Source organism: Lissotriton helveticus, chromosome 7, assembly GCF_964261635.1.
Source record: "Lissotriton helveticus chromosome 7, aLisHel1.1, whole genome shotgun sequence".
Taxonomy (NCBI): Eukaryota; Metazoa; Chordata; class Amphibia; order Caudata; family Salamandridae; genus Lissotriton; species Lissotriton helveticus.
Genome location: NC_136068.1, coordinates 458,082,083 through 458,109,830, shown reverse-complemented (window position 1 = coordinate 458,109,830; position 27,748 = coordinate 458,082,083). Strand labels below are relative to the sequence as shown.

At 44.8% G+C, this 27,748-nt stretch overlaps 1 protein-coding gene across 3 annotated transcripts in view; it reads left to right on the top strand.

Annotated features, from left to right (window-relative positions):
* Positions 1-27,748, top strand: part of TAOK2 (TAO kinase 2) — a 934,333-nt gene that overhangs the window by 811,271 nt on the left and 95,314 nt on the right. For 2 of the 3 annotated variants that reach the window (XM_078652406.1, XM_078652407.1), the window contains exon 20: positions 10,052-13,584. In XM_078652406.1, coding sequence (XP_078508532.1) covers positions 10,052-11,677 — 1,626 coding nt within the window. In that variant the 3' untranslated portion in view covers positions 11,678-13,584. Of the gene's footprint in view, positions 1-10,051; positions 13,585-27,748 lie in introns of those variants that run through there. The other variant, XM_078652408.1, reaches the window with a different exon arrangement.

Genomic DNA, 27,748 nt, shown 5'->3' with positions numbered 1-27,748 from the left:
CTCTGTGCTTACTATACCTCATTTTGATATAGCATATACCGAGCCAGCTTCCTACAATTATCCATCAGGGAAAATGACTCTTATTAAGCCCTTACATCAGCTATAAGAATTTGTGAAATACAAGCTTTTACAATTCAGCATCCCTACTTACAATTTGAAGCTGACAAAGTTATTGTAAGAACTAATCCTTATTTCATTCCCGAGGTTCCAACGGACATCCATCTTTAGGAACCTGTTACTTTAAAAACTCCCTTCTAAAATGCATCCAGTTACGTGGAAAGAACACGTCATGATTAAGATATTAAAACATTTCTCAAATTCTATATTGAAAAGACTAACCCCCACATGCATCAATCTAGGATTTTGCATTTCTTAAATAGCGAAAATTAAGGAATCGCTATTTAGGAAATGCAAAATCCTATGCATCAAGAAATCCTAAAAGTTTTTAGGATTTCTTAATTTTCGGAAATTGCGATTCCTTAATTGCGAATCGTAATTAAGGAATGGCATTACATTGATTCCTATGGGCCTAGAGGCCCATAGGAATCAATGCCGTTTTGCTTTTTTTTTTTTGCACTCGCAATTTGTTGATGCATTGCAAGGGTGCAGAGGGGGGTCCAAAGGACCCCCCCCTGCACCCCTGAAATGTATTTTCAAGTGCATGTTTCACACACACATGTCCTAAGGACATATGTGTCTGTAACATGAAAGTTTAAAAAATGCATTTTTTTGCTTTTTTATAAATTTTCGCAAATTAACACGAGGGTCAACCTCGTGTTAATTTGCACTTCCAATTTCAAAATTCGCAATTTTTAAAAAAATGATGCATTGCAATTAAGGAATCGCACAGATGCGATTCCTTAATTGCATTTGCATTTTTAAGAAATGCAAAAAATAGCGAAATATGGCACTCTGTTTGATGCATCCCAAAAACGTATTTAGGAAGTGCAAACGGCCGAATTTACCGATTCGCACCGTTTGCACTTCCTAAATAGGTTGATGCATGTGGGGGTAAATCCTTCTGAAAGTCTAATCAACTTCTAGTAGCATTTGTGACTCTAAGTAAGGGACACGAATATTAAAGAGGCAGTATATCCAGATGGGTTTCAGCACCAAGGTACATCATTTCATAAGGGACATGGCAACCTCTCCCTTTTCTCTAGTGTTTCATTACCTGACTATAAGGCTTCAGCATGGACAAACACTAATACATGCACTCCACAATACTATCTAGTTGGCCTATTTGAGTCAGTATGTAGCTGTGAGTCAGGCAGTACTTTGAAATGTATTCCAATAATGTGAGACATTTTTAATTTTGCTCTATGTATTCAAGGTTTACAGTAATTTGTTTTAAAAGTTTCCAACCTCCAGGTTCTTTCTATACTGTTTACTACTGTAGAAAAGATTCAATATTGGAGAAGAAATAAGTTACTTACCTGTACACCTTGGTTCTCCAGTATGAATCTTTCATAGATTCACATGCACCCCCCCCCCCCTTTTTAGTGGTTTCATCTCATTTGATATCTTGTGTTAATATATGTATATGTTACACTTGTGCTTAGAAAATCACAGGGTATGCTAGCCCTTGTGGGAAGGAATTATTTGAGTTCTTCTCGGATTTGCTGCTGTTCAGTTCTTTCTACAACAATGTGAATTGGCTTACAATGTCACCTGTTTAAAATCTGCCGTATAAGGGTTTGCTTTACATTGCTGATTATATTTACTGTGGGGCTACCCCCTCTACGATTGGGAAGATTCAAACATGAGTCTATGAAAAATATCAAAAGTGCAGAACCCCAGTGTACAGATAAGTAATGTTTTTTATGTTTCACCACCTCATGGGCATTCCACTCTTCTCCTCTCATTGTTATTCCTCGTACCCCCCTTGTGGTATATTTAACTCAAAGATTACCCTGTGATGCGGTGTCAGCTATTGAATTTGGTTAGATCACATAAAATACACCCTGAATCAGAAGTATCAGAAACATTTTTGTTTTGTTTTTTTGCCCTTGTAAATCACCCACTCTGAATCAAACATCTGACGCAGCAGTTGCATGCTCCCCGATTATTTCAAACCCGTCCCCCAAAGTTTCCTAAAAAGAAGCTCTCACTTGCTGTATTATTCATGGCTTGTGAAAGAGAAGCTAGGATTTCTAACCAATCATAAACTCAATGTCACCGTAAATGGTTGCTTGATTTAAAAAAAAAAAAAAAAAAATGTATGGATCTATCATTATGCATGCTATTGTTGTGCAAGTCATCATTGTGCAGGTGTCACTTTTTTTTATATTATTTTTTTAACACTTAACCAATGTCAGCCAGTATTGGGGTATCTTTCATATATTCACATGCCTGAATCATTCCCCGTCACCGAGGTAGGAGTCCCACGGTAAATACAAAAGTAGTGCCAAAGGTAAATAATAGCAGTAAACCCCAAAGAAAAGGCCTAAGGCCTATATCTTAGTAGCCTATCTACCTCATTATGCTAAACGGCCAAAAAAAGGTCCCCACCAATCCGCTATCAGCACCCTCTAGAACACTCTCAGCAGAGCCAGTTCTCCTCAGATTTCACCGCACGTCGTGTGGAAGGGAAGTCTCCCTGAGTGCCACTCAGTTTTTCTTTTTTTTATCCATGATGTCTGACAAGAAGGCCTTATTCAAGCCCTGCAGAACCTGCAACAGAAGAGAGTCCATGTGGATGACCAACACAAGAACTGCATCTACTGCTCTACCCTAAACATCGGGCAAAAGATTGCAAAATTTGCTGTATCTTCCCTTCTAAGACACTTAGGGATAGGGAGGCAAGAGTGCTGTTGTGGCTTAAATCTTCTTCGGCTGAAGAGGATGACAGAGCCTCAACTTCCAGCAAGAGAGCTAGATCACAGGACAGCTCTTCAAGTGAGGGGAGAAAACACCATAAATCCTCCCACTCTACTTCTGACCCTTCTCAGAGGTCTCCTGTAATGTCCTCTGGGTCAGCGCAGTCTTCTCAGTCCTCTGCTCTCAAGGACTCTAAGAAGCCATCTTCAAAAAGAGTAAGTAAAAGCCTCTCAAAATCTCTGGCTTTCCCTCCTTCGTCGACGATTTTTGTCACTTCTTCTGCTCCTTCGTCGACGGAGGCTATCTCAACGACGTCTATCACCTCTCCTATTCTGTCGACGAGGATTACTATCCTGTCAAAGAAGATCGGCGACGAACACCTCGTCGACGAAGACCTAGTCGACGAAGCCAGTGTCGAAGTCTACGTCGACGGTAGCCTCCACTGTCGGCGAGAGTTGTATCATCATCGACGAAGACGCAGTGTCTACTGCACAATTGACGAGTGTCCCGTTGACGACTGTCCCTTCGACGTCTATCCCGTCGACGAAGACTCCATCGACGCCAAGCCTGTCGATGATGATCCCGTCGAGCCCCTTGATGCAGATCCCGTCGACGACATTGACAAAAAGCCAGTCGACGACAAGTCCGTCGACAGAGAACCTGTAGATGACAATACCACCGAATGGGGACTTACTTGTTCAGTCTACGACATTGATCGTGGCTCCGACTCATTAAACGCCTGTTTCTTCTAGGAGTTTCCCACTCAAAACATTTCAAAGGCATGAGTATAGCAATATTTCACCGCTTACTCCTTACCATCTTCTTAAAACATATGTACAGGAAGAGGATGATGATCACGATGACGAAGAGGAGGAAGGACCATTTGGAATAGCTCATCATCCATCGGAGCTACACATCAAATACCAATATGATGATGATGAAGAGGAGGATTATCATGAGCAATACTATCAAGAGGATATTGATGTCCCGCATCATAGGCAATCTCGCAAGAGTGAGACGAGCCATCTGCCTCCAACTCTTACACAGGACCTGCAAGCCATGCTAGCAGATTAGACAGGGGTTTCCCCCGCAGCATCCTATTCCACAAGTTCCACCTCCGCCAGTGGCGGTTTCGGACCCTTTGCCCCTACCTGGTGCTCCGGTTCCAACGCCTCAACTTCCAGACCCTCCTCAAGAACATCAGCCTACAGACCCTCATCAGGACACATCCTCTGATGAAGTTGAAGAGGGTGAATTACCAGAGAACTCTCATGTAGATCCCTGGGATTCTTAGATCATCCCTATGCCTTCACCACAGACTCCTCTGCCATCTGATTTGCCATCAGAGGAAATAGGAGGATTTCACAATCTGATGCAGCAAGCTGCTGCTAGGTTTCAGCTACCTGTCACTGTTGAGCAAACAGAGTGCTTCCTTCATGATTTTAAAGAGGAATTCAGGAAGATAACGAGGGCTGTTCGATAATTGATTATATATGGAACGAAGGAGTAAAAATCATGAAAAACCCTGCATCTGTACCAGCAGTGCTTCCACGGATAGATAAAAAGTACCGTGCTCCTGCCAATAGTCCATCCTGTCTCATTGGGCAACCTCGGCCAGATTCGGGAATCTTCCAGGCTGCCCAACAAAGATCTAAGAACCCGGCAACACCCATTACTACACCGCAGGATAAGGAGGGGTGTCATCTTGACCTGATCGGCAAAAAGTTTTCCACAATGGCAGCTGCATCCATCAGAGCAGCTAACTCCCTTGCAATAATAGGGCGTTATGACCATCAAATGTGGTCAGACATGGCTGGGCTGATTGCGCTCATTCCTGAAGACAGAAGGCAGGAGGCAAGGAAAACCTACTGGAAGGGGAACATGCTGCATCTGAGACAATAGATTGTGCACTAGACATTGTCAATACCAATTTTCGGCAACTGGCTGGGGCGGCAGTACTCCGATGCCAGGGTTGGCTTAAAGCCACCACTTTCAGACCTGAGGTCCAGACAAAGATATTGGACATGGCCTATGATGGCGAATCTTTGTTCGGGAAACACATCGATGAAGCCCTCCAGGCAATAAAAACCAATACGGATACTGCCAGATCCTTGGGTTCATTGCAGTAAAAATGTGGAGCCTTCAGAGGCGCAAGAAGGCGTGGTTTTTCCTCTAGAGGAGGATATCAAACCCAGCAGAACAGGCAGTGCCAGCCCCAATATAGACAGAATTACCAATCTTCATACTGGCAATCCAACACCTCTGGTTTCTCTCGTCAGGGCGGTTGAAAGCGATGACAAAATCAAGGGCGAGACACCAACAGAAAACAGTGATCTCCACAGGCCGCCAATCACACCTATTCCCATGGGGGCAAAGATTTCAGCATTTGTGGACAAGTGACGAGAAATTACCTCCGATCAATGGGTTCTAGATCTGGTGAACAACGGACATACCTTAGAATTTGTCACCAAGCCACCTACCACTCCGCCCAAGGGACCCCCTCCCTCTCCCCCTCGTCTTCACTTATTATTCAAAGAAGCTTTAACGATGCTCCTCAAGAATTCAGTGGAGAAGGTTCCACCACATCAGAAACGGACGGGTTTCTAGTCTCATTTCTTCCTGATCAAAAAGAAATCAGGGAAATGGCGACCGATTCTAGACCTTCGCAACCTGAACAGATTCCTCAAGAAACAAGGATTTCGCATGGTCACACTTTCAGAGATTCTAGGTTGCCTAAACGAGGGAGATTTTATGGCTTCTCTGGAAATGGAAGATGCTTACTTCCACATCCCAATCCATCCCAAACATGCCAATACCTTTGCTTCACTGTGACTGGTGCCCATTATCAGTTCAAAGTGCTTTCGTTTGGACTAAAATCGGCTCCAAGGATCTTCACAAAGTGCCTAGCTCCTGTAGCAGCAGCATTAAGATCCCGGTGAATACAAGTATTCCCGTATTTGGACGATTGGTTAATCAAAGGTCCTTCGGAACGAGCAGTCAAGATTGCCATTTCAACGTCTCCATCTTTTCAGATCTCTGGGACTAACTGTAAACAAGAGCAAAACTCAGTTGCGTCCAATGCAGGTCCTTCCATTTCTGGGAGCCCTATTGGACACGGTCCAGTGCAAGGCATTCTTATCTCCCGAACAGCAGGTTCGTCTTCAAAAGCTGGCAACTTTGATTTCAAGAAAGAAGTCTGTTTCTGTCTGCTTGTTTGCTTCACTCCTGGGGATGTGCTCTTCTGCCATAAATCTCATCCCTTTGGCACGACTCAGAATGAGACCTCTACAGGAAGAACTGCACCTTCAGTGGCAGTAAGCCGTGGGTTTCTTCGACGACATCCTCAGTCACACAGATCATGGTAAACGCTCTACATTGGTGGTCACAGAGAGCCAATTTAGAGGAAGGACTCACTTTCATACAGGATATTCCAGATTTTGTTCTAACAGATGCCTCAATGGAAGGATGGGTATGCCATCTCCAAGTTTTACAGATACAAGGCAAGTGGTCTCAAGAGTACAGGAAACAGCATATCAACAGCCTGGAATTACGGGCGATTTTTCTGTCCCTGCAAGCTTTCCTTCCAAGGATTGCAGGTTCATCAGTACTGGTTCAGACCGACAATACCACCAGCATGTTTTACGTCAACAAGCAAGGAGGGGCAAGATCGGCAACTTTGTCAAGAGAGGCTCAAGAGTTGTGGGAATGGGTCACACTCCATAACATAACACTCAAAGCGGAACATGTCCGGGGCCTCCACAATACAATGGAAGCAAAATTCCTAGGCAGTCTAATAATTCAGACTACATCAATACATTTTCAACATGACCAAAATGATAACATGAACTCAGTGTAAAGAGAAAACAACTGTTTCAAACATATAGAAACTAGCTTTATTCATATTTATCTGAAAATAAGCATAAAAGAGGAGGTAGACCAACAAATTGATGCATCATGGGTAAAGTACAATGTGTTCACCATTTAGTATTACAAAGAAAGAATTCATCCAAAAGATTGAATATTCAAAACATATGATACGTATTCATGCATATGATCATAGCAGACATTTATAAATAGTGACTGATATGAGGTGGCTGGATGATGAAAGTTCTCTTACCCTGTCCTAGGAGTTCTAGACGAATTACAGGAGGTCCTTGTTATTTGCATGGCGGGCCTCCACAATACCCTGGCAGACACGCTCAGCAGATCCCTATCGGACTTCCACAAATGGGAGCTAAGCACAATCAAGTGAACAGGGTGTTCTAAATTTGGGGCAAGCCGGCAATGGATTTGTTCGCAACGAAACACAACAAGAAATGCCGATATTACACCAGCAGATATCCTCAACAGGGAGCAAGGGGAATGCCCTGTCCATGCGATGGTCAGGGATTTGTGCTTATGCTTTCCCCCAATACCTCTGATCCCGAGGGTGTTACGCAAGATGAAGCTGGAGAGGTGCTGTCTCATCCTAATTGCACCCCGGTGGCCACGCCAGTACTGGTTCCAGGAACTTCTGTTGCTATCCCAAGACCGGCCGATCCGTCTTCTTCCAACACCCACAATGTTGTCGATGAACAAAGGTCAAGTGGTTCACCCGGACCCTCAGTCCCTACATTTACACACATGGCCCTGATTTCTTAGAATTCAAGGACCTTGACATCCCTCAGAACTGTCGTGACATCTTGATTAAATCACGAGCTCTGAGCACAATTAAGACTTATCGTCTAAAATGGAAGCTGTTTTGCTGTGGGTGTAAGGCTAACAAGGTCCATCCGGTTGAAGCTCCTGCAGAACAAATTCTCCCTTATTTGTTAAATCTGGCGAGGTCTGGACTCAATCAATCAAAGTCCATTTAGCAGCACTTTCCAGATTCAGAAAGGGTGCTCAACTTCTCTCTTTATGTTCCTCTTCATTGATCATACAATTCATGAAGGGTTTCTTCCGAACGTTTCCTCCAGTAAGGCCTCCTCCACCGAAGTGGGAACTGAAACTGTCTTAACGCAACTAATGAAACACCCATTCGAGCCGATCCACAAGGCAGAGCTCAAATATCTCACGTGGGAAGTTGACTTACTTCTTGCCCTAACATCGGCTAGAAGAGTGAGTGAAATTAAAGCCTTCACGATAAAGGAACCATTTCTACATTTCACTCAGGATTGTGACCTTCCGGACTAATCCTACATTTATACCTAAAGTGCCGTCAGTTTCACCTCAATGAAACGGTGAGATTACGGACTTCCCAAACCCGTCTACACCAGCGGAAAGAACCTTACATTCTCTGGATATTAAAAGATGTTTAAAGTTCTACCTACAAAGAACAAGGAGCTGTAGAAAATTCAACCAGTTGTTTGTGGTTTACGGACAAGCTGCTCTGGGAACTGCAGTCACGAAAACCACAATTGCCAAATGGATAGCATCTACAATCCATTTCTGCCATGACAAGACTAACAGGCCATTGCTAAGGAGAGTCAAGGCCCAATCCACAAGAACTGTGGCAGCGTCTACAGCATTGTTTGCTGGAGCGTCTCTAGAAAATATCTGTCGTGCTGCGACATGGAAGAATGTCCACACTTTCACGAGACATTACTGCCTTTTAATCTACACATCAGGTGGATGCAGCGGTTGGACAGGCTGTCCTATGCCATCTTTTCCTTTGAGATCAGATCAGGTACCTTTTTGGTCTTTTAATTACTACATATGTTTGTTTATTCATGATACATACAATTTCCCGCAATTATAACATGTTTTGATGTATATAATATGTGCATTATAGCTTACATATCCATATAGTGAGATTACTATGCATGTTTCATTTACCTAAGTATGGGTCATGCTTTTCAATCTTGAAAGTTGGTTTTATTATACCTTTTGTTAACAATTTATGGATGCTATTGGGAGTTTATCAGCACTAGTCTCCCGCCATCCGCAACCGACTGTATACTTTGTATTCTGCTTGCTACTCTGATTCAGGCATGTGAATCTATGAAAGATACCCCAATATTGGATAAGAAAACAAGTTACTTACCTGTAACTACAGTTATACAGTATTGGTATATTTCATAGATTCCGCTGCACCTACTCTCCTCCCCGGAGAGTCAGTTCTCTATGTTTTGGGATACTTATTTCCCACTTGTGCTAACAAAATCTGAGGAGAACTGGCTCTGCTGAGTGTTCTAGAGGGTGCTGATTGGTGGGGACCATTTTTTGTTCCTTTTAGCCAAACTGCAATTAATATGCCATTTATTTAGCGTTAAAAAAAAAATACAAATAGCTCTACCTATAATATTGCCGAGACCATTGCATTGTAAATGCTTGTTGTTCCTTTTAGCCTAATGAGGTAGATGGACTACTAAGATATAGGCCTCAGGCCTTTTCTTTGGGGCCTACTACTATTGTTTACCTTTGGCACTACTTTTATATTTACCGTGGGACTCCCTCCTCGGTGACGGGGAATGATTCAGGCATGTGAATCTATGAAAGATACCAATACTGGATAACTGTTGTAGTTACAGGTAAGTAACTTGTTTTCTTATTTGTCTAGCAATATGAAAAAATATTCTGGTTTTGCAATCAGGTGGGTTATTGGTTCAAGCATTTCTCACACATATGTGTGCATTAATTGAGCATTAATAGGAATGTGCAGACAAGTGGGTTAATAGTGGGCCCACGTGCAGTAAAGCTACAGTGTTTGGAGGTGACCCACTTATTTTGCTTGAAATATAGTAGAAAACAGTTTAGGTACTCTGGAGGAAAACATGGCACTGGTTGACACAGCAGATATGAAGAGGTAAGAGGGTTCAGCATTTATTTTAGAGCTTTTAAAGAGGAAAACATCAAATTTCACAAATCAATTGTATCCCAAGAGTAAAATGCTTACAATTTCAGATTTGTTGCACATTAATCCTTTCTATGCACGCTCAGTAAATTATTGCAAAATAAAATACCAAAAATAAAATTAGTTAATACATTTCTCTTGCAGAGCATGCAGTTTCTCGTGTATTTATTCAAAACCAGTAATGCAAACCTATTGCTCTTCTCATTTTTTGCATTAGAAAACTTTATTTTGATCCTATCCATAATCATCTTTCTCTCTTTGTAACCCTCTGTAGGATTTAACAAGAAACTACATGCACTTAGCTTTTCTTTGTTAACTCTCATCCCCTTTGAATGGCCTTTCCGGCTGCCTTGCCCATCTTTTTTCTTACCTGCACTTTTCTCTTTCTTACTGCAGGACTTGAACAAGAAGCAAACACAGAAAGACTTGGAGTGTGCTATGCTGCTGAGGCAGCACGAGTCAACACAAGAACTAGAGTTCCGGCATCTGCACACAGTGCAGCGCACCCGCAGTGAACTCACTCGCTTGCAACACCAGACCGAACTCGGGAACCAACTGGAGTACAACAAGCGGCGGGAGCAAGAATTACGTCAGAAGCATGCCATGGAGATACGCCAGCAACCGAAGAGCTTGAAAGTAGGTCCCCGGGGGGACTCAAACGCGGTGGGGGAGTCTCAGGAGGAGGGAGAACTCTATGTGGAAGATGTAGACAGTCAAAAGCAGAGCTGCGAGGAGGAAGAGGAGGACGACACAGAGCTGTACAATTTGGATTGCATCAGCCTTAGCAGCTTAGATGAGGACCTCGACCAAGTGACGCTGATGGAACCATCCTCCCTCGACCGTATTGAGGAAGAGGGGGCAATGGGGGATGCTCACTTGGACGAGACTCTCAGGGGGGCGGCTGATGGCTGCCCCTCAGATGCACCATACTTTGAGCTACAGTCTTGGGAGGCCTTGGGAGGAAGGGCACTCCTGATTGAGCACGAAGTGTCTGGTTTGCCAAACAAAGTCATGCATGAATTCCCTGTTGGCTACGAGGAAGGACTAGAGCTTCCAGACATTGAAGACATTGGCTTTGTAGAACAGAGTATCCCCCCATTCTTGGCCCAACATATGTCATCCCTGCCAGCCATCTTCTCCCATATGGTGTGTGGGGCATTGGCCTTCTTAGTTGCAGCCTACCCTAACTTTGTACTCATCCTCTTCCTTCTGGTGACACTCCTGACACTGGCTCAGAAGGGGACAGAGTCTCGCCTCAATGCCTTACTCGTAGCTTCCGAGATGGTGGTTGTGTGCTTGGTCGTGACCTACGTCCTTGTTCACAGTGTCTTTTTTGTTTCTGCTTCAGTTTTTATCCTTATTGCCAAAGTCTTTAGCTGTTTTACAATCCTGGGCCTGAGCTATCGCCTGTACCTCTACTATGTCCCTGTCATTCTCATAGCAGCCCACTTCTTCACTGCCCCCTACCTCTTCCTGTCCCTTTATTTATTAATCGTGCTCGTTTTCCAGCCTGCCAAAGATTGCCTACGATCACTACCTAAACGGGCTTCCCGCATCTGGATCCGGGTCCTCTTCCGCCTCCCCCAACCAGTCTTTCAGACATTGCAGCGCTTGGGAGTGGTCAATGAGAAGAGGCTCTTCTATCTGTTCCCCAAAACCTTCAAGGGTGGATTCCGTAGTCGTATTCCCATCCTAGCCCGTGGCTCGCAACGGGAGGCTCTACATGGAGGCCGCTGGAGGTGCTTCTGGATAACTGCAGTATCCCCGGTGGCCAGACTGGTTCGCCGGTTGAATCAATGGCTCGTAGCTCTGGCCCGAGACCTTAGTGCTAAACTGCCATGCACCGCACTGCTCTACTTGAAAGGCATGCGCCTCTTGAGGGAGGAGCGACCCAGCCGCATCCCACGTCTGCTGAGTCGGGAACAGCGACTTGCAAGGTCCAAGCAGCGAGCCCGTTTGGTCCGTAGAGTCAGTGCCCGGCACACTGCCTCAAGGAGGTCCTACCCTGCTCCGTGGAGATGAGAGCAGGTCACGCCAATGCGGTCCAAATTATCTGAACTGTTATTACTATACATTCAGTATTGGAGTGCTGGCCTTTTGAGCCCATGAGTGAAATACTAGATTGGGTGTGTGGTCAGTAAAAGCCTTAGTTGACTTTATGAGATGTTATCCACTTCGGTTCATTAGGACGGAGTCTTTATTTTGTTAATTTTAGGTGCAGGATCAAGTTTCTATCCATGAAAACAATGTCGTCCTCTTTCTTAACTCTCATGTTTACATCCCAGTGTGCCCCTGTTTGCCATTGTGCCCACAGATCTGCTGCTGCTCACCACCCAAGCCTGAGTCTGGGCTTCGAGCCCCCTCTTTGAAGGAGCAGCTCCCCTGCCCAGTGATTAATGAAACCAAAGTGTTGTTTGTGTGTGTGTGTGTGTGTGTGTGCGCACAATATGATTGAATGTGTCTTTTAATTTTTAGTCCATGTGAAATTTTGTTTTATAGCGCTGCGTTAACGAAAGTTGGATGTTGGATAGATGTCACACACAGCAGTATACTGTGAATGAAAAGCAAAGCATTTTGGAGCGCCTTAACAAATTAAGATGTATTTTTGACATCTTTATTAAATGTGCCCACTTTATGATGTTATCTAGTATCCAGGTCCCTCCTCTCCCATTGCGTGATATGCTACCTGATGTGACTGTTGTCCGTAATTTGCCATGATTATTTGTGGCAGTTCTTGTGGGTGCATGCACATACTCGCATAGACCTTGCCCTCTATTAAGTCGTTTTCTCCTGATTTGTGTGGACTGGAATTATTATTTAAATCACTAGTGTTTTAATTTCCAGTCTGTTAATGTATCTCTGCATTCTACTTCAGCAAAAGCCACCTTTTTTAATGGACTGCATTTCCTCTGAGATGGAATTCCATTGCCTGATTTCAAGTTGCACTGAAATATCTGCCTTGTGTCCTTTTCACAAGCTCTGTTACAGTTCATAGAGTTGAATGCTACTCACCTATGAAACCTTTACAAATCCTGATTCTACTAATCATCTTTTAGACATTGACCCTTATTGCTGAGGTAAAAGGGACTTTTCTGCTGGTAAGAAACTCAAGTTGCCATTGAGGTTTAGAACAAAATGTTAAAGTGTAATAATTCCTTTCTCCCACTAAATATGATCCTGTTATTTATGTTGCATTCTTATGTAAATCTAAGGCCCATTCTTCTGAATTAATATGCAACCCTGGCCACAGCTCAAAACCACAATTTTTACCTTTCTATCTTGGTGTTTATAAACCGCATTAATAGTCAGAAATACAATAGGTCAGTCCATCTGAACTGCAGTGCTACTCAGGGAAGTCACCTCCTATACAATTCTAGCCAAGTATAGCAGAGCGAGGCAGACATCCTTCCAGCAGAGATGAGGCAAGAATTTCTCCTCAGCTCTGAAGAGGGATACAAGATTGCGCAAGTCAACAGCACCTTTCCTGGAATGTCTTAGTCATGGCCAGCACAATCAAATGCAAAATCGTAATGCCCCCATGCTCACCTCATGACTAAATGGCAGCACAAATCCATAAAATATTAACCATAAGCAACTCAAAGATAACCAGCATTGACCTCATGTTATTACCTCAGCAGTTTGGTTATGATCTGTGGTGGTATGCTGTTTGTAACCTACAGTACAGTGTACATCAAAAACACCAGTTGGATCCTGGCTTTACTTAATCTTATGCAATTTGATGATTTTAACCTGGTCCCTGGCGATCAGCCAGTCTTCAAATTACCTGTAGCTAAAACATTATTCTTTTGTCATAGATAAATCAACACAAATTCTAAAGTGTATGTGCAGAGGTGGGTATCTTTATATTGACTAGTTGGCCTTTATATTGAATAGTTGGCAAGTTGTATTAAAATATGCTATGGAAGAAATGGTATAACACACTTGAGTCTCTATTGATTCCTAGTTTCTGGTGGTGCTTCTAGAGGTTGTAGGCCTGACAGGGAGGATATTGTACAGCTAAGACTTGTGGTTTTGGTTGTTGAGATGTAGGAAATTGTGTGTGGGTGTGTGTGTGTGTGTATATATGTGTATATATATATATATATATATATATATATATATATATATATATATATATATATATATATATATATATATATATATATGTATACGCACACCCACACACACACACACTCTTGTGCTGGCCATGTTTACAAGGTCTCTGTGTGAAACTAAAGCTGGATATGCGGTATAATTTGCTATAATAATTAGCATTTTTCACTATCGTGTCCACTTTGGGTTGACAAGAACGTTCTCCCTTTAATTACTGAAATAGACATTTTTATGACCATTTTGGTATCACTAATTGATTGAGCTGTCCACATGAGATAGGTGCTAAATAGCAACCCAAGGTTGATGTGTATAGAAGAATTGAAATTCTCTCCTCATGTTTCTTTGTTCTAAAGAGGCTGATCCTAAATCATTATTAGAAATATTTAGTTGGTTACTGTTGCACATGTGCAGGCCCTGTCCAACAATTAGTCTACAATGCCAGTTCTTTGAAAAAATGAACCATGGTGCTGTAATCTCTGGTCATGACACAGCTGTTTGCTCCTTGTCATTACTGTGAAGCCCCTAGTTCCTTATCATGAAGCCATCCACGAAGTAGTGATCTGTGATCAGATACAGAGTCCTCTGTATTGTCCGGTGTAGTGAGTATGGAAAAAGGAACCTGGATGCATGACTACATTGCTTTGCCATTCATTAAACAGACACGGGCAAGTATATTCTGTCCGCACTTAATGACATACTCTTAAAGTGAGAAGGATGGGCTTTCACTCCATCAATTCCTTTCAAAGGTCTATTATCTATCTAGCTTTTAAATCACTTCAACCTGCTCACTGATGAGGACTTTAATGTCATTGTATCTAGCAAGGAAGCCTCCAAGAACACATGGTGCAAATGGCTTTGTTTTTTATTCCTTTGAAGAGGGAACAAGATGTATTCCTTGTGCTCCTTACATTGTCCACACTGACAGTCCGGCTTGTAGCTGCAACAGTGGCTTGCTGCTGTTTGTGCCTTTAGGCTGGTCTATTGCAGCTTATGCTTGAGTACATTTTTGTCCCTTTAATTGGCCAAAGTCATAGCAGAATTTGAATGTTTTTTTAAATGTTAACAAAGCCACTATTTTAGGGCCTATTACTGCAGCTTGTCGTGTTTTTTACCTGCAGGTTTCAATAGCATCAGAGCGAGCATATACTTACATGGATAGGTTGTGCTTTAAAAGCACTAGCACTCCCACAGTGCCACAATCCCCAAGGACCTCCTTTTTGATTTATTTCTAAATCAAACTTGGATCTTACTTCTGACATATCCTTCTTGCCTCCTGTTATCCATGCACACCTTCTGCAAGAACCCACCATAGAAGAGGGGCACTTGCATAACATTAACGTTGAAGATATCTGAAGTTCTGTCAGGAGGGCACCATCACTTTTGGCATTCATATGAACTAGTCAATCAAGGAAATCTCGTGTTTGCCTCATTTCTCTGTCCTCCCATCCTTTATGTTTTGCTATATAGTCCAGACATTGAAAGTGGAGGGAGTTGGGACCTAATTCAAAGAGGTTACATCTCATAAACTCTTGTCTTCATTATTGTAAACTCCCTTCAGCCAACAGTTTACAGTACGTTATAGCTAAATATTGGCTGGTCATTAAGGAATGGAAATCAGAATATAAAATCCAGAGGTCTAGTACTAAACACTTTAGAGAAATGTGTGTACACTCCTAAACCCTAATTACATAAATTGCTTTGGCACTGTTCTGGTACCAGTCACGCCATGGAAATATTTTGCACATTGTGAATGAATGGAGTTCAGGACTAAGAGTGTTAACAGTACTAGAGAGGTGTAAACTTTATCCATCGTGTCAATTTTGAGTGCCCTTTGGGAAGGTAGTTGACAAGACCTTACTATTGAGGCCCATCCCAAGACTTAAAGAGGGATATATCTGTATGCTTTGGAGCTTTTCATCCAGTGCAGCCCAAGTTAAATGAATGGTTTTCTCCCCAGCTCCGATAAAACTGCCTTCTTACTTTCTTCAAATATTAAATTGATAGTATTTTGCACAGTATTACTTGCATTGACAATTTTGTTAATAGGAGTTATAGGAATCCAGCTGCGTTCTTTAATGTTCCTAAAATTGCATCATTCCATATTGGCCTCTTGTCAGCCTCATTAACTCTGCATTTGATTGGCTTATTTTGTTGGTGCATGTAATGCTGCAGTATCCTCTGATGTAGCAGATGCAGAATGGAAAAGTTGATTTTAAATGGAGTTGCCCCGGAATCTAGGTAGCTAATTAGGTGCACAGTACCCAACTGACCTAACACGATCCTCCATTCCCAGTGTGTTTTTTTGACCTCCGGTCAAAATTGTGCCATATTAATGTCTTTCTTAAGGTTGGCAGGCCACATTGTGGGAATTGTTCACCAACATGACTTCTGGACATGGAAATTACACCCATGTTTCGTAATCATTAATTGCAGAGGAAAAGGCTAATCTAGTGGCACTCTTAATTCCTCTAGACCAAAATCATGCCCTGCTTCCAAAGTCCACGTTTGTTTTCTTACCTCTATTTCCAGCCCCGGATCCTGTCATTTATGGCCTTCAACACTGAATAGTCTGATGCTTTGGCAAAGCAGTGGGTCGTGTCTGGTACATGGCATTCTGAATGAAGTAAGGGGAGGTTGATGAGTTTGAGGATGAGAGGTATTTAATAAATTCTGACTCCATCCCATAACCTGTATATGTGCAGCAGCGAGTCTGCAGTACAATTAGGTGGCATTGAGCGGTGATGTCAGTTGCATGTCCAAGGACATCACAACCTACAACAGCCATTATCCAGAATGTGATGGTTAGTGGTCAAGGATCAGATTTTGTCTATTCCAATTATTTGTGGGTATTAAAATGCAGTAGCTACAAAATGGATGAAATAACACCTGGAGACAATTTACCGTTACACCCTTGGTAGATTATGTCTTCTAGAAAAGATGTTGAGATTGTAAGCATTCTTGTCTGATTACCTCTTATTTCACGTCCTCACAGCTGTGGTTTGTTCTGCAGGACAAACACAGCTTATATCGTTAATAGCTCCTGCCATGCCTTGGAGGCAGAAACAAAAATCATCCAATGACAGTTTTTAATTGAGGGAGCAGGCGGGGAACGGGAAATTTAGGGGTGTGGATTACCCAGTGTGTTAGAGTTCTTATACTTTTTGCGGTGGGGTAAACCACTGATTTTAAAAGATTGGTTGGAGGTTTCTTTTGCAAATAAACGGTATTATTGTGAAACTAAGCCTAAAGATGTGCTGTCGAAAAGCCCATTCTCCTAGAAAACCTTCAAACAGTGTATGGACTACGGTTAACTTTTAAACTGTTGGGCTGTGGAGAAAGGCTGTTGACGTCTTCTCAGTTCTCATTCTTTTCTATTACCAGGCCAGGCCAGTGTTTGATCCTTTCAGTGACTGAATTTAGAGCACACATCACATATTTCCTGTTAATTAAAAAAAAAACTCCGCACATTTCTTTCTGTTAACCGAATAAAGCTGCACACGTTTTTAGATGCCAAAGAAAATTATATACATTCTGTGCTATTACTGAAGCAGGAGCAAAGTTGTGAAATTTACTTTTTACTACCAAATAAAATGGGTCTGTTTAAAGGTTTGAGAGGGAAGCAAAAGTTAAAATAAATCCCTTACTAATACCCTTTTCAGTTTTAGAAAGGTGTGGTTCTTGAAGGGATCATACTCTGCGTTAATGGAAAGGAACATGCTTTGTTCTTCGTAAAGAAATAAAAATGAAAGGCCAGCATGTTTTTAGGTTTGTTCTGTATGGCGCTTGTGTAGTTCAAGGCCTACATATTGTAATCTATACTTACTTTGAGTGACCTTCGTTCCGCTTCCTTCAATCATTGCCTTCTGTTGCTCCCAAACAGACAAGAAGTGGCAAAGCCAACAAGTCGCTATTTGTTTTTGAGACATTTAATGGAGTGTTCAGTGGTTCAATCCTTTATATAGAGTAACGCACACAGACACCCTGTGCCAGTAACAGCATTTCCATTTCAAAAGTGGCAGTTTACAAATGCAGCATATTAAATTATTTCTTTGAACATTTTCTAGGTGATAAGGCCCAAGATCTCACCCTCCATTGTTTATGTACAATGTAATTCCTTTGATATCAGACCCTCCTTGTTTTGCACAGCTGTTTACTTTCTGCAATAAAATATTCCAAATTGATTTCCTATAGTAAATAGAAAGAGCTCATCTCTTAAAAGACATTTATAAACTAAAGATGGGGAAATTCTCTACAATCATAACCCCCTTACCCTAACAATACACCTGGGAGATACAGTGAGAAACCCTGTTGCTTAATAAGCCTATGTAGGCCCCTGTTACATTGATTGCCCATCTCTGTGATGGACCCCTTTTCACAGTGGTAGCCCTTTTTGAATGAAACCTACACTTTACAAAATAAATAAACATTTGCCTTGAAGTGCTAATATGGAAAGGTGGGACTGCTAAACTGACACCATCAGCCCCAACCTTATACATAAAGCAAGACTGTTTAAGTTAGTTTCTGCAGTTACTTGTGCGAACATGTCTATTGCTTCAAAGTGTTGTGTATATAATTCCACAAACTACCAGATTAACATAAAAGTACCAATCTAGCTCTGTTTCATATTAAACCTTTCATCATCACGTGTTTTTTCATTTTAACATTCTGAATTTCTTTCTTGAGGTCCTGTTAAGAAAAGCTTTGTTGTTTTAATGTCCCTGTGAACTTCTAGAAAGTTGCAATTTGAATGTAGTTAACAACACCCTCGTATTACTGCTCCTTTCATGAAACCTGTGCTGGTTTGCAGCTGTATCCTCTCTGCATAGTTATTTTGCCACATTGTTCCTAACTCTTTTTTTCATTTAATTTCCTATTGTCTCCTATATGTCTGCTATGAGCAGATTACATGCATTCTTAGCCGTTTCCATGACATTAGAGCGTCTTCTTTTCTGTCATGTTTTCAGAACTGGTTCTAGGTGTAGCTTGTTAAAAAATGTCGTGTATTTTGTGATTTTTGCAGTCCAGGTGTTTTTAAAACTCCATTTTTTCATGCTCTTAGAAAGGATAGGGGGCCTTAGTTTCGTCTATCTAGCACCAAGTTCACTTAGTCATGTCGCAGTGCATGATATTGTTCCAGCAACCTGACGTCAGAAGTTAACATCTGTCCAGGAGCTTGAAGTCTTAGTGTGACATCTTTCCAAGAACCTACGTTTGGACTGCATTCCAGAAGCGTGACCTAAGCTTGTTATGACTACAGAACTCTGATGTCCAGGATCAATCCAAAGACACAATTTTAGTCTGCTGTATCCCTTGAATATTCTTATGTCAAGAGCAAGTTGCAGATTGGGACCTCAGTTCATGTGTCTGATGATGGCCAAAGTGCTCTCTTTAAAAACAGGCAAGAGTACCAAAACATATGACTGAAAAAGAAAGCTTTCTTTTACTTCTTCTGTTACCAAGATGATGAAACAGTTAGGAAGTGAGAGATATATGAAAGGACACATTTTTACACAAGACTTAGGGCAGCCTGCCCCTGAATAGCCAACCATACAGCAGGAAGACTGGTTCTATGTACTCTCTGTGCACTGCATATCATACATATCTTTCTCAGATGCACAGTCTTTAGAAAATATCCTTGTTGTTTAGGAAGATCACCAGTATGTGGTGGAGAAGTGTATGTTGGGAAAGTTGAACTGAGGCAGGTTCCCATAATTGAGAAAAAGGGAGCAACTTAACTGTAAGGTCAGCTTTCGTATTGGTTGGAGATTTATCATCTTCTTTTTTTTTTTTTTTTTTAAATACTTTAACTACTTGAGGCAGCACATGAGGATCCTCAGTCATAAGTATGGAAAAACTGAAACCTACATACTAAACTTAACAAGACTCGGTAGTGCAGAAGGTTTGTTGCGGGTTAATGTATTTTCCTCATTCATTTTGCTGTGGTAATTGGAACCTTTAGGATACTCCCTAAATGTTCCATATCCTGTTTTTGGGCACATTGTTTTAAATATTATGAACCTCTACAATATATGTAACCGAGAACTATTGTTGCAAGTAGATTAATTTGCCGAAATATGCCCAGAATGAAAAATGTCCTAGCTATTGTAAAGGAAAGTTTCAATTCTATTAGGGATACGAAGGCGAGGATTAGGCTTTTCTTTCTACACTTGAATCACTAGCAGCCTTCTAAATCTTTGATTGCATTAGAATTTAAAACTACATTTCCAATTTTCCAATGAGTCTGGGGGGGGGGGGGCGAGTCAGACTAAACATTAGACTGTCCAATCAGAATGCCTCAGTTCTACAAAATAGCCGCCGAGACTCTTCATCGCCCTCTTTCTTCCTGGGAACACAGTGTGCTCTTCCAAGCCTCATTCCTGTTTGTTGGATTTTGCTCCTAAGGGGAAACTTATTTAATTTGACTGTCATACTATTCCAACTCTGATTGCAAATAACAAAGAGAACATACAAGTTTCAACATATTGAAAACATTAACCACTGAATCATGAAATACCCATTGTACCGATCATATCAAGCCTCATTATTGTAAATACATGCCAGTCAACAAGAATTTTAGATACCATGGGCTAATCTTTGCCTCTGTCTCCCTAATAGAATTGAAACTTTCATTTACGATAGCTAGAACATTCTTAATTCTATGTAAGGACCCGGAGGCAAGAATTAGGCTAGTTAACAGCTTTTCTACCACTTGGGTTGCCAGAGTTGAAACTAGTTTAAAGTAAAACCACTTTAAAAGGTAGACTCTTATGACCAGTCTGACGCACTGAAGATATCTTCTAATCAAGCACCCAAAGCAAATGCTTTAGATGCCATGGCCACCCTCACTGAGTGAGCTCCAAATTGGAAAACATAAACACCTGCTTCTTGCATTATCCATCTGACCCTTCTGGTAATCGTAGGGGAAGAAACTGCCTTATGAGGTTTAGTAATTGCAATTAACAGTTGTCCTATTCCATGAGGACGCAGGTCTTCAGTCACTGCCTCGTAAGCCTTATTTGAAAGAAACACATAGTGATAGATTCCTTACCCTAGAATTACCCCCAGGCATCAGACTGGATCCGAAAATTTTTCATCAGTAGAACCCCTGTGCGTCGGTAGGTGGCGTGGTGCGACTCCACGTCTGTCGTTGGCGTCGTGATGATGTCACGGGCACTACTTAGACGACGCCCACGTGCGCTGACGTCAGTTCCTTTGTTTTTCCGCGCCAGCAAGCGTAGATCTGGGAAGAGCAGGATCCCCCAGTCATTTTTTGACTGATGTTTTGAAGCTTTTTATCTCTATTTTTTCATCAAGTCTTCGACTCCTCATGTAGGTAAGATGCCCGGTTTTAAGTCCTGCGAGAATTGTCATCGCATGATGTCAGTGACGGATCCGCACCGGGTGTGTCTTTTCTGCCTGGGGCGCTACCACGACCCCAAGTCGTGCCTCGACTGCCAGGCCTTGGCGCCGAAGTCTTTGCGGGAGCAGTCCCGAAAGCTGCTGGAGGCCCGGCAGTCGGCTCCGTGCCGTTCGAGCTCCCAGTCCCGTGGGAGGTCAAGGGACTGCGCGCGGAGTCATCATCATCAATCCTCTGGATCCAAGTCTTCGCACTCTGGGTCAGGTAAGGCGAACGCAAGAAGTCGAAGAAACCTCATCGTTCTCTGACTTCTCCTCGCCGGTCGTGCGACGGGGCTGAGGGTACGGGTGGTGCCCCCCCGTGGCACCGGCAGAGCCTGTGGTGTTGCCGCCGGCCTACCCGCCATTTCCAGGTCCGTCAGCGACTCCGACCCGGATACAGGAGTTCCAGTCGGCCATTGCTCGCCTCTTTGGGACGTCGGGACCCGCTGGTGCGCCTTCGGTCCTCTCGTTCCATCGCCGGCGGCTCTGGCCCCGGTGTCGCTGCTGGCTTCGGCCTCAGTGCCGCAGGACCTCCATGGATCCAGGCCTGGATCCCAGTCGATGCCGGTTGACCTGCTAACGCCTCCACCAACGTCGACACCACCAGCACCACTTCCGACGTTGCCCGCTCCTCGGGACGACGTTGCCCACGGTTTCATCCCCAAAGGGGATGCGGCGTAGGGTTGGCGAAGTTGCTCAGGGATTTCTATCCCCATGTCCCTGCTCCTTATTTTAGGCCTGTGGAGCTGCCTTAGGAGGAAGGGGAGGACTGGGAGGGGTCTGAGGACCGTCTCGCAGCTGATTGCGTGGATGACCAGGACTGGGCAGAGGAGTTGGGGGAAGCCAGTGGTCTGGATACCTCACCATACCATGGCATGCTGTCTCCTCCTACTGTGGCTACGGATGAGGGCACTAGTTATGCTGTGGTGTTGCGTAGGGCGGCCGAGGCACTACACCTCGTGCTCCCTACTGTGGCCGTCAGGACTAACCTCCTGACAGAAGTGTTTCAGCCAGCAGCTACATCTGTGGAGCCGCTGCTCCCCTTCAACTAAGCACTTTGCGACGTTCTTTTGGGCACCTGGCCCAGGCCCACAACAGGGGCTCCTGTGGATAGGAACGTGGCCTGCCGCCTTCGCCTGGCTCCGGGTGACCCCATTATCCTCTCCCAACACCCCCGAGAGCTTGGTTGTCCAAGCCTCTGCTTCCCCGACAGCCTTCCCTTCCGCACCACCGGATAGGGAATCCAAGAAACTGGATCAGTTCGGAAAAAAGATTTTCTGCCACTTCTGGGCTGTGGTCCTTGCACACCGCATGCCTCTTGGGGCGTTATTCCCACCCTCTGTGGGATACGGTGGCGCAAGTGCTGCCTCAGTGTCCGGAGGAGGCCCGGCCAACTCTCTCCCAGGCTGTTGCAGAGGGGAGAGACGCAGCTAAGTTCAGGATTGGTTCTGGGCTAGACACGTCGACTCACTGGGCAGATCGATTGCAATGACGGTAGCGGTTCGATGCCACGCCTGGTTGAGGACAACTAGACTTTCGGGGGATGTCTAAAACACACTTAAGGACATGCCCTTTGATGGACGTCGCCTCTTCGGTGACAAAGCAGCGCGTTGGAGCGGTTTAAGGACTCGCGGGCTACAGCCAAGTCCTTAGGGGCTGTCAGCAGTCCCCTCTCCCCCGCCTTCTGCTTTTCGCTCCTTTCGTGGCACCGGAAGAGGTGCCCCGCAGCGTTGGCAGCAGAGCCACAAGCCTGCGCAGCAACAATCTCAGCGCGGACGCCGTCACCTCCCCCATTGGCGCACCATCACATCATACAGGTGGGTTTTAGAGAAAGTACTGAGGGGCTAATCCCTCCCCTTCGAGACTACCCCTCCAGCCATGCCATCTCGGTACCACCGCATGTCGGGGATCACTTGGTGCTTCTTTAGCAGGAAGTTGCGGCCCTCTTGGCCAAGGGGGCCATCAAGTGCGTTCCGACGCCAGAAGTAGGTCATGGTTGCTATTCCCACTACTTTCTGGTGTCGAAGAAGGACAAGGGCCTGGGCCTGGGACAAGGACCTGCGTCCTATCTTAGACCTCCGGAACGTCAATCGCTTCCTCCACAAAGAGCAGTTCAAGATGCTCACTCTGGCTCAGGTCTTGTCTGCTGTCGATCCACAAGACTGGATGGTAGCGCTGGACTTACAGGATGCTTATTTCCACATCCCAGTCCTGCTGGCCCACTGGCGTTACCTTCGGTTCATGGTAGGCCACGAGCATTTTCAGTTCACCGTGATCCCTTTTGACCTTACCAGCGCCCCTCAGGTGTTCACGAAAGTGATGGCGGTGGTCGCAGCTCATCTACCCAGATCAGGGGTTTCAGTCTTCTCCAGACAGTTGTCTCCCACTTCCAGACTATGGCCCACCTCCTGCATTTGCTGGGGTTTTCCATCAACGTGCCGAAGTCGCACCTGGTTCCCTCTCAGAAGCTCCTCTTTATCCGAGCAGTTCTGGACATGGCGCAGTTTTGAGTTTATCCTCCTGAACAGCGAATCTGGGATATCTGGGCTCTGATTCCGGTCTTTCAGCTCTTGTCCCGGGTTTCGGTCAGAGTGACTCTGAGGCTGCTGGGCCTCATGGCCTCCTGTATCCCGCTGATCGATCATACCAGATGGCATATGTGGGCTCTGCAGTGGGACCTGAAGTTCCATTGGGCACAGCATCAGGGGAAACTGTCCGATCATGTCCAGATCTTGGAGGGCACTGCACAACAGTTGCAGTGGTGGCTCACGAATCGGCATTGGGTCGACGGCAGATCCTCTCCCTTCCCCAACCGGAGCTTACAGTGGTGACTGATGTGTCCCTCCAGGGATGGGGCGGCCACATGGGAGAGGCGGAGACCAAGCTTCATATCAACCTTCTGGAGCTTTGGGTGATCCGGCTTGCACTGAAAGCATTCCTTCCCTCTGTCAAGGGGAAGAATAGTGCAGGTGTTCACAGACAACACCACCGCCATTGGGTACTGCAACTAACAGGGAGTGGTGGGGTCATGGACCCTATGTCAGGAGGCTCTGCATCCCTGGACAAGGCTGGAACATCAGAGCGTTTTCCTGGTGTTTCAACATGTGGCAGGTTCTCTGAATGCCAGGGCGGACAAATTAAGCCGTCAGTGCATGATGGATCATGAATGGCGTCTTCACTCGGAGGTGGTGCAAGGTCTCTTTCAGTGGTGGGGAGAGCCTTGGTTAGAGAAGAGAACGTGCAATGTCCGCAATTCTGCGTGTTAGAAATTCCAAGGCAGCACTCGCTAGGCGACGCTTTTCGTCACGAGTGGAGTTGCGGTCTGTAGTATACGTTTCTGCCTATACCACTTCTACCCAGAGTGCTGAAAAAGATCAGGCGCAACCGGGCACAAGTCATCTGTGTGGTTCCGGACTGAGCTCGAAGAGTATTGTATCCTGAGCTACTCAGTCCGATCAGACTGCCTCTTCAGGAGGATCTTCTGTCGCAGCAGCAGGGGACGGTCCTCCACCCGAACCTGTCCAACCTCCACCTCTTTGCATGGAGATTTAGCGGCGGCAGTTGATTCCTTTCGACTTGCCTCCTGAAGTTTGTGGTGTCAGTCTGGCAGCCAGGCGTCCCTCCACTAAAGTGGTATACGACTGTAGGTGGAACAAATTTGTGGCATGGTGCACAGCAAAGGCTGTGGATCCCCTTTCTGTCCCTCTTTCTGAAGTCTTACTGCTCCTTTTTCTTTGGCCCACAGGGGTCTCTTCTGGGCACTATTAAGGGCTATCTTTCTGCTATTTCGGCCTTTCTCAGGCTTCCTGATCAGCCATCTCTTTTCAAGTCCCCTGTTGTAAATAGATTTCTCAAAGGCATTACACACCTTTTTCCTCCTATTCAGTTTCTGATGCCTCAGTGGGACTTGAACCTGCTACTTACATACTTAATGTGCACTCTCTTTGAGCCTCTTCACAACTGTCCTCTTCGTCTCTCGACTTTGAAAACTGCCTTCCTGGTGGCCATCATCTCCGCTAGGCGAGTGAGTGAACTCCAGGCTCTTTCTTGTAAGCCTCCTTTCCTATCAGTCCATCCGGACAAGGTTGTGCTCAGGCCCCGTCCTTCCTTTTTGCCAAAAACTGTTTCGGCCTTTCACATTGGGCCGACTATTACCCTGCCCACCTTTTTTCCACCTCAGCATCCTTCCAGAGAGGAAGAGATGCTCCACGTCTGGCCCCAAAAAATGCGCTCTCATTTTATCTCAACCGCACACAACAGTTCCGGGTGGATGACCAACTCTTTGTTGGTTATGTTGGCACCAAGAAAGGTCGGGCGGTACACAAGAGGACTATCTCCCGCTGGGTCGTCTTGTGTATCAAAGCCGGTTACTCGTTGGCTAAAAAGGAACCTCTGGTGGGATTGCGTGCTCATTCCACCCGAGCTACTGCATTGGGATGTGGTGTCCCCTTGCAAGACATCTGTCAAGCAGCCACGTGGACCTCACTGCACACATTTACTTGGCATTATTGCCTGGACAGCCAAGTCCGGAGAGAGGGCTTCTTTGACTGTTCTGTTTTCCGTGACTTTCTGGTGTGATCTTGGTTCGCAGACCCACCACCGGGGTTGGTATTGCTGGGGTCTCTATTCTAAGGTAAGGAATCTATCACTATGTGTTTTTATTCAGATGAACAAGTTACTTACCTTCGGTAACAATATATCTGTAAGACACATTAGTAGTGATAGATTCCTTACCGCCCCACCCATCCTCCCCATTCGGCGAACTGATTTCTAGGGTTAAGGTCATCCCTTTCAGGACCCTAGTTTCAATGCACCAGTGGTCAGTTTCTTGCATGGCTCCGTGTTACTGGCTCAGAAAGTTGTGTACAGAACAGACGTTGGCGCACGTGGGCGGCATCTAAGTAGCGCCCGAGAAGTCATCTCGGCGACCACGACGCAAACGACGGATGTGGGGCCGCACACCGCCACCTGCCGACGCGCAGGGATAGTGCTGACGAAAACTTTCCAGATCCAATATGACGCCTGGGGGTAATTCTAAGGTAAGGAATCTATCACTACTAATGTTTCTTACAGATATATCGTTACCGAAGGCAAGTAACTTGTTCTTTCGTCCAAACCACACATAACTTGGGCACACCTGTGAAAGCAGGATATGACACCAATTTTGAATTACACTTTTTTTCAGCGAGCAATGTGAAAAGTTACCCCTTCAGGGGTGAGTACTCTACCTGTTGTGTCTAATGCTCGAAAATCCAAGAATCTTCTGCACAAAATCAAGCGCAACAACACTGCCAGTTTGCCAACAATTTCTTTCTGGGCAGATATTATTCAGAAGGTCAAGACCCGAGAAGATTCAATTCCATGTTTAAATCCCACAAGGTGGAATATCTGGGTTTTGGAGGGAGTGACAACATGATACCGCAAGATTTTGCTCCCCAAAGGATGTTCTCCAACTGGGTGACCCTCCACTGGCAAATGACCTGCCGAAATAGCCGACCTAACTGTATTTACTAACCTGTAGGCCAAACCCTCGGAGGCTAACTGCGCCAGATAATTCAGAACATGGACAACATCTGCCCCCAAGGGATCCACTAGGCGATGGAGACACCAACTTAGCCATCTAGACCAGGCAGAGCGGTATCTCTGGTTAGTTCTATCCACCCATTCTCTGGTGAGTAAGGAGGCAGCCTCTCGTGAAATGCCTGGGACTTTTCATTGTTCCCGATAATCCTCAAAGTCACGACATGGGGGGAACCTGTCACCACTAGGGGATGAAGATTGTACTTGGGATCCTGGAGGAGGTCTGGAAATAAGGGGTCGCGGGATTGGAAAATTCCAAGAAATTTCCATCATCTCTGGAAACTAGACTTGAGACCTCCAGAGCGGTGGGATCACCAACACAAGAGCGGCCTAATGTATGCAGACTTGGGCAGATACACTAATTATCCTCACAAAAGAAGGGAATATGCATGACGTCTCCTTGCTCCACTCCTGGAGAAATGCGTCTGTGGCCACTTTATCCGGTCTGGCCTCCAACTGCAATATCTGGGCAGCTGAAAGTCCAGATGAAACACAGAGATCCATGAAGAACAGCTCCACCTCTCCTCAAACTGTTGAAAACCCCGTAGGTTCCACGGGCTGACAAACCACCAGTGTCGGGAGTGCCAGTTAACCACTTGATTGGACCGACCCGGGAGGTGCTTCGCTGACACCGAGATGTGATCATCGAAAAAATCCCAGAGGGTGTGAGCCAGATCTAAGATGATTGACACAACGGACCTCCGCAACGTTGTCCATTTTCGGAATGACTGAGCCCTGGAACTTGTCTTTGGTCCAACATTTGAGAGCAAATGATCCTGATATTAACTCAAACAATGTATATGCAGGGATTGTTCTGTAAAGGACCATTTACCTCCTGTAATAAAGTCTCTAAAGCTAGCTCCCCAGCGTGACCTGCTGGCATCCGACTCTTCTCACCCGATAGGGTTGGGAGCCAAAGATCGCCCAACCATTCCAGGCCTCCATGTGGTGTATCCACCACTGCATTTCCTCCCGGGCTTCCGATGAACGTGGAACGGATTG